Source organism: Apis dorsata, unplaced genomic scaffold (genome assembly GCF_000469605.1).
Source record: "Apis dorsata unplaced genomic scaffold, Apis dorsata 1.3 scaffold_99, whole genome shotgun sequence".
Classification (NCBI taxonomy): Eukaryota; Metazoa; Arthropoda; class Insecta; order Hymenoptera; family Apidae; genus Apis; species Apis dorsata.
The window spans coordinates 185,025-193,005 of NW_006263397.1; the positions used below are offsets into that span (position 1 = coordinate 185,025).

The 7,981-nt window shown below is 43.0% G+C and overlaps 1 protein-coding gene across 1 annotated transcript in view; it reads right to left on the reverse strand.

Annotated features, from left to right (window-relative positions):
• The window catches only part of LOC102671115 (paired box protein Pax-5-like), a 135,173-nt gene continuing 127,192 nt past the window's right edge, over positions 1–7,981 (reverse strand). The window contains exons 7-11 of the mRNA XM_031508790.1: positions 7,846–7,981; positions 6,178–6,276; positions 5,298–5,522; positions 4,825–4,920; positions 1–3,905 (exon numbers count right to left, since the gene is read on the reverse strand). Of these exons, the coding sequence (XP_031364650.1) occupies positions 3,676–3,905; positions 4,825–4,920; positions 5,298–5,522; positions 6,178–6,276; positions 7,846–7,981 (786 nt within the window). The 3' untranslated portion in view covers positions 1–3,675. The remainder of the gene's footprint in view (positions 3,906–4,824; positions 4,921–5,297; positions 5,523–6,177; positions 6,277–7,845) is intronic.

The following is a 7,981-nucleotide window of genomic DNA, read 5'->3' on the forward strand; positions in this document are numbered from 1 at the left end:
GGAAGTTCGAAACGTTACCGCGATATTGCTCTCTCTTCCTTTCTCTCTCTCTCTCATTCAACGAAATTTCTTTGGCAAAACTTATTACACATAGGTCGTCGTTATTATTTAATAAATAATAAAGGCATTAAATAATCGTGTAATAATAATGATGATAATAGTATAATAATAATTAGAATAATAATAATAATAATATTAATAATAAATCATGAGAATAATGGGAAAAATAAGATAGCGATAATAATAGAATAGAATAAAAAATAATAATAATAAAATGAAGAGTTCATAATCATCATCGTTACAATAATAATAATAATAGAATAACAATGTGAAGTACGCATTAGTCAATTACAATCCCGACAAATTATAAAAATCGCAATGAAAGTCAGATCGATGTGTATGTATGTGTACCGAAGGTATCCCCTTTAAAAAAAAAAAAAGAAAAAAAAAAAAAAAAAAAAAAAAAAAAAGAAAAAATAACGTTAGACATGAAACGAAAGAAGATTGATTTCCATCGGTTGGCAGGTATATCGCGAGTGTAAAACAGTGTTAATACTCGAATTTGTTGCAGCCTCGAAATACTAAACATGATCGCAATATCTCTTTCTTTCCTCTCTTTCTCTCTCTCACTCTCTGTATCTTCCTTTTCTATACCGTTTTCCATGCCCCAGATTCTTTCTGCACACAATTTTATTACGACACGTAACGCTACGATACGACAATTTATAAATAGCAATTATTCAGCAATGAGAGATCACGGCTACGAATCCTTCGTCCTTGCGACAAACACGGCGGAAACGTAATCGCGTTGGCGGGCTGAACACGTAAAGAACGCAACTAACAGGAAGGGGTGTAGTATCGGTTTTGAAATCATGGTGACATATTGTCGAACGATCGGTGGAATAGAGAGACCGAGTCGTACGAAGAGATAATTGTACGAATAAGTTGTTCGTTTGACGCTCGGATCGATAAACGATCTGACAATCGGTTGCGAGCACGCTTAGGATCGACGATGTCGGATCGTTTCGCTACGATTCCGTGAACCGTGTCCAACGATACCACGCGTAATGTAAAAGTAATGATGGAAAGGTGAAAGATCGTACGAGTCGTTTGCTAAAACGTTCGAATAAATATATTACGATAAAATGTATTTTTAAAAATATATTTTTTTCTTTAATTTTATTGTAATATACGGATATATATTATATATAATATAGGGATATATCACAATAAAATTAAAAAGATATGTTTTAAAAAAATGAATAATAAATATATAATAAGATAATTCAAAATTATCGAACTATTATCGTTCGCGCGAGACACGCTTGAGAAAATATAATTTGTTAATTATGAGATAACTGTGATGCGAGCGAAATTGTGCTTGGAAATCCATTTCATGGTAGATTTCTCAAGCGAGACGCGATGATACGTTGATAAACGTCTCACGAGACTGATAACTTATAAAAATAATTAAAATTATTTTGTTATGTTCATTGCACTATTTGCATTTCTATTAAATAGAAAGGACAACGTATAATTATCTTCGTAGCGAGATAAAAGTAGCTCGTATAATTGAGAAATTAAAAGAAGAAAATATAGAGTAACAAATAAATACGTTCGAATTATACCGCGCATGTACGCGCATGTACGTACGTTTCTAGACGCAACGCGCATGCCCGGCGCATATCGTATGCGCGATCGAAAGGCGCTGGACACGCGCGCGTAAATTTCCTTATTAAGGTTACAAATTAACATTTTTGCCCGTTAATCATAAAGAAATTGCAAGCACGTAACTTCTCATTAAAGTTGCCGTGGCCAGACGTTAATTACGGTTCCGCGATAGTTTTTTTCTCTTCTCTTTTCGAAACGTTACGCTCGACGCGGTGCCGGAAGCTAGTTGATTTCCGTGGTTGTGTGATGTGCGAGTGTAGTGAAGGCGTTGGACGGAACGCGGGAATAATCACGATCAACCGGCCATCAAGGAAGTGTCCGTTGTTTTGTTTAGAAAAAAATCAAACCATGGAATGAAATTCGTTACATGCCAGCGAATATCCACGGACGATTTGTGATCGACGAAGGATGGCAGTTTCGATCGAAGGTAACGTATCTTTTTCATTGCATACACGATGGCGTTACCTTCGGCGAAAGAATCGACCGCGATGACGTAGAGCCCGCGTTTCACGACTTCGTTTCGCCTTTCACGCTTTCCCGATTTCTCGATTTGCATTCCCTCATTGTTTTGTACATTTACGTCGATCCTCGTACGTCGCTCGCAAACACGCGCATCCGTTTACATCTAAAAATCGCTTTCGAACCGCCATAAAACTCTGCTTTAGCCGTAGCTACGCGACGCACGCAATTCTCATTTCGGCAATCCGTCTGTGGTCTTTGGTTTCTACAAAAAATATATATAATATCCTTAACAGTAATGATCGTTACGTCGATTCCTGATTTAAAAATCTCAATAAACTTATCCATTATATCTACTATATTACTTATACCGTTTTGTGGGTAATGAGGGGAAGGGAGCGGAGAGGGGAGGGGGGAAGAGGGCGGGGAGCAGGTGAGGATAGGTCGTCGTGCTTATTAGAAAGAAAGAACGTGCCGTGTTGGGCAGTTGACTCTGTTTTACACGGATAATATTATGTATATTTTATATATATAATTTTTTTTTTTTCCTTCACTTTATATATATGTACACGTTCTAACGCCGTCGGTAACAAATATGCCCAACTACATTCGCGTCACAAAGATCGTTAACAATGGGAGACGAGAGGAAAATTGTCGGGAATGCACGGGCACATTTGGAGAGACGACCGATCGCGGGAATTGTGTAGAAATTATACTAACTGAGGATCGTTAAATTAAACTACCTATGATTATGCGCACTCTACGTGAGTAGCGACACTGTCGGTAACGCATACGGGCCAACCTGTAATCCCGACCACGCAATTAGACAGAATTGTCCTTAAGTGTCGCTGGACCAGACACTCGTCGTCGAGTCGTTTTGCCGTTTTCCCATTCAATAATTATTCGTAAATAAGATCGTTGACATCGGTCAAGCTACAAGTTTTCTATTTTCCCGTGACACGGGTTATCTTTCGTTAAAAACGATTTCTAACCTCAATTATCACGGACAATCATCTGTCAATTTGCAACAGCGTTCGATGTTCGATCGTTTCGTTCCATTGAGCGCTGTCGTGTGTCGTGAACGGCTATGGATGACTCCGATGGATTCGATCATCGTCATTAAAACGTTGTTAAGAAAATTTCTCAAAAAAAAAAAGTCTCTATCTCTCTCGCGATTCACGCGCTGATCGACACGAAATCCCCAAACGCGATTCAATCGTGATTCAATGTCGCGTTGCATTGACGTGAACGTGTATCTGGTCATAATTCGCCATAATTCTTTTCTTTCTCTCTCTCTCTCTCTCTTTCTCTCCCCGTTCTTCTTCCTGTTTTCTTAACGGGAATTCGTCGTGGTTATCCGTGTTACGATCTTTTATTCGATGATAACGGTTCGTGACTGTTCGTTCCCGAACCGTTTAATAAAAGAGATCATCATTGCTTAATTTCAGCATGGTTCCTCGTGATATGGCGTCCGAACTCGTTGGTCGCTGTTCCCACTCCAGAAAGACCCTCTGCCCGGAATTGGTCTCCTGTGCCATCGATTAATCAGGCCAGATAAAGGTCCGTTGGCGTGGAAGTATGATCCGGCTTGGTGCATGCACTTCCGGTTGGCGAAGCGGCACTCGCACCGCTGCTCGCTCTGGTAGCAGCCAAAGGCGAGCGACTAGCCACGTCCGTGCTGTTCTCTGGTCCTGTGTTATTACATCCGCCGCCCTGCTGCGAATTGGTGTGGGAAGACGCCAGCGTGTCCCCGTTACAGTAGTAATACGTGGAGTCTGCAAAGTAAGAGTAGCATTTATTTTACAATATATCGATGCCATCTAGCACGGTGGATTTTTAATTTTCCATGCTGTTTTATTCCACGTATTTTTCTTCCAACCAAAATTAATTCCCTCGACGCCACTTTTTATAATTACGAGCATAATAAATATCTGTCAGATTATCATCGTATTACGTATATACAAATAATCGTAAATAAGAATACTTTCGTATTATTATTTAATGGCCTCGAGTGGTTAATTTATTTTGGTTAAAGAATTGAGAGCCTAAAATATGACTGCACATTGACGTGGTATAGTATCGAAGCGCGATTCTTTTTCGATCGGGATAACCATTTCTTGCTATTACGTCATGACCGCGACGAAGTTGCAAAATACAACGTTTCTAAAAAGGGGAAAAGTCGAACTGCGAAATTTCGAATTCAGAATGTCGAGTGTAAATACGTATTGCGTCATGCGTACAAAAAAAAAAAACGAGCAAGGAACGTATCGCATGCTCGATAAAAAAATTATTTATTATTCCGTCTATTCTTATACACCAAATATGCATAGCCAATTTGCGAGCATTTCACTTCGTAGGTATATTATATATCGCGATCTACGTATGATGTACCAGCAATCGTCCGTTATGAAAGGCTACTTTGATTCCGCGAGCTTTTTGTAGCCTGATCTTATCTGCGATATCTTGGAACGTAATAAAGTAACGGTGGGTTTCTTCAGTTTTAGAAAGTTGGATCCGATTGGTGCCAGAAATGTGTTCCTTCCTATACGTGAACGCAAAATACGTAGGCAGGGACGGTATAGCATAGTTATGCGAGTCCGTTTCATTCGATCGTATTCAGCCTATCAATGAATTAATACTTGACATTTCGTTGACCCCTAATCTAATCGGTACTCATACTCACTGTTTACTTACTGAGCAACCCGCTTGTCGCTGCCCCATAACCGTAGCCGCTGTACGGTGCGCTCGAGTATTGAGAGTATGCCGCGCTGTATGCATAATCACCACCACCTAAACAAAATACACGAATACGTTCACGTTAGCCATTAACTTTGAAAACTGATATCGATAAGGGGACGGAAATTCATTATTCCCGTACTCTAATCGTACGATAAGTGATCTACATTCTCGATCCCAATTCCATTTGCATTTCCTTCACGAGTAACTCTCGTGAACTAAAAAATAACCCAAGGAGCAAGTTAGCGCGCGTTGGCAACCACCGTTGCCATTTATCCTCACGGTAGTCTAGTTTCTAACCGCGGGAGTTGGTAAGTCAGGGCACTGTAAGGGCGAGCCCTAACTTACCTTCCGTTATTTTTTTTCTTTTTTTTTGATCGTCGGTAACGAGAATGAGGGCGGGACGAGGCTGGTCTGTGTTCAGTACTCACCGGTGGCGTAGTGTCCGAAACTGGGAAGCATCGTGGAGTACGGTGGTATCGCAGATGCTACCTGGGGTTGAGAAACTGGCGGCTGCAAGACCGTCAGTCCGGGGTCCCCTCCGGGGGTGTTGGGGGCCGTGGGGGTGGCGTTTGTCTCGTTCTGCANCGGGGGACTCTGCTCCCCCCCACCGGCCCCCACCCCCACATACGACACTGCGACGGTACTGCTCTCTGCTATGGCCATGCACAACACAACACGACATTCGAGTCAAGCACTAGCTAACGATCAGCGCCTTAACGTCTAAAGCTTAATTAAATTGTCTCTGAATGAAGTAATGGGGGGAGAGGGGGGCGAGGGAGGCGAGGGTATTACGGTATAAGGACGATGTGTGATCATTAGGACGACGCCCGACGAGATGAATGAGACGTAGTGTGAAAGTTTTTTTATTCGATAAAAAACAAAAAAATGTACGAGGGGCGGGAGCCCCCCTTGGAGAGGGGCCCCCCCCCCCTCCCGCGTAATTGTCTACACGCGATTTCTTGACAAGGGAAAATGGGTACAATTACATTCTGCGTACGTTGTGGATCTTCGACTTTCTCGAAGACCGTTTCTCGTAAGGAAACGTGTCCGGTTTACGGAATAGGATACGTGAAAAATATTTAACGATTTATATTGAACGAGTGGATAGACGGGATAATTAGGATCGAATCGATATCTTTTCAAATTATCGATGAATGATTTTGTTAGAAAAAAAAAAATGAAAAAAAAAAAGATGTTCGAGAGACAAAATGTATTTTAAACTTTACGAGATGATTCGAGTCGCGCATACGTGGATGGCGCACAAGGTGTAGACCCCGTAAGAAAACTAAAGAGAGGTGGCGAACTCACCGGTGGTGTGGTAAGGAGACATGTTAGCCCCGTCCAATGTTTGGCTCAATTTTAGTTCTTGCATCGTCAGTGGCGCGAGCGGCGTCAAAGTACCACCTGCTATTAAGGGATCCCCATTTTTCCGTTATTTGCGTCATTTTCGTATCGTTGGCTGGCGATCAAGGCGGAACGTCGAATCGTTCGCGTGATTTGCTCGCACGAATTTTACTTGCCGGTCGGTGTTGTACGTATTCCGGTTTATATAAACTTCATCGGAATCGTCGAAACGAGACACGGGACGATTTAAAAACCGTCGTTGTCACGCCCTCCAAACACGCTTTCGAACAGTTGGTTGGAAGGAGTGAGAGAAAAGGACAGAGATAGACAGAGATAGAGAGAAAGAGAGCATCGTTCCCTCGCGAGCCCGAGATCAAGGATCTCGGTGCACCATCGATATACCGGCTCGTACATATTAACGGGCGAGAGAGTCAGCAAGCCGTGGAATCGACTTGGCCCGGCCGCGTCGTCCTTCAAAAATTCTTCGATCTCGCCACCGAAGATCCTCGATTGAATTTCATGAGATGAACCGGCCGTTACACGGCTCGCTTCGCCCATTCCGAAAAGCACCGACCGAAAGAGTTCCGCGGCGTGACCGAGTTGCTTCGCAACACGTGCCCAGAGAAAGTTCGTTTCGTCCCTATATATATATACATGTGTATACACGTGTCTCGTGTATACACACACACACATACACACGTGGTTGCTTTTCAATAGCGCGTTTCGAGAAGCTCCGTAACGCTCCGCCGTTGATCGACCGCCGTTAAACGGCGCAAGGAGGGCACAGAAACGAGAGAAAAGGGATAGCAGACAGCATGAGAGAGAGAGAAAAAAAGAGAGAGAGAGTGAGAGAGACTAGACGAACGAACGATCAGAACGTCCGAGGATCGACGTGTTTGCCTGGACTTTGAGCTAAAACCAGCGGCGCCCAGTTTAGAAAAGATGTATAGTGAGAAAAGGGACGAACAGGATTACCTGTCACCAGCCTACGGCGGTGTGGTTGCAGGTGTCGCAAGCGAAAGTGATTCGAAAAGAGTCGAAACGAATAGACGAGATTAGGTGGATAGGTGAACGTAGATATATATATATATATATATACATACACCCCTAAGTCGGGAGAACAAGAGAGAGAGAGAGAGAAAGAGAGAGACCACCGAATGGAACGTTCCGCCACCTCTTCTAGCACCGCCGTAGCCGCTGCTCAGCACAGCTCATGCATTATTAAAGCCATGTATTTAGCCGATATGGGTATGCAAAGCAAGACGTAAGCCGCAATAATAAGCGTAAAGGGAAGAGGGACGATGAGGAAGGTATGGAAGAGGTGGGCAAATGGAGAGAAGGAATATCGTGGGAGGAGAGAGAGTAAGAGAGAGACAGAGAGAAAGAGAAAGAGAGCACGATGAAGGAAGGGATACGATGGTGGTTTGCTAGCAGGTCGACTGCTACGAAAAGGGGCTTGTACATGTATATATATATATATATATATACACATATATACATATACATATATATGTATACAAGGGGTTGTGGTGCACACACTGTCCAGGATTTTGTGCGAGATTGTGGGGAGAGAAGAGAAAGGAGGGTGTGCAGGGGATGTGATGAGAAACAGAGAAAGAACGAGTCGCTCACCTATGGTGCCCCCTATGGGCGGGGTGTAGAGATGGGGCGTTTGCGCTTGCGTCATCGTGCTGATGGTGCCCAGGGAGTCGTACAGCTCGGCGGAGGTGGCAATCGCGTTCCCGGGGAATCCTCCGTGTTCGTAGTA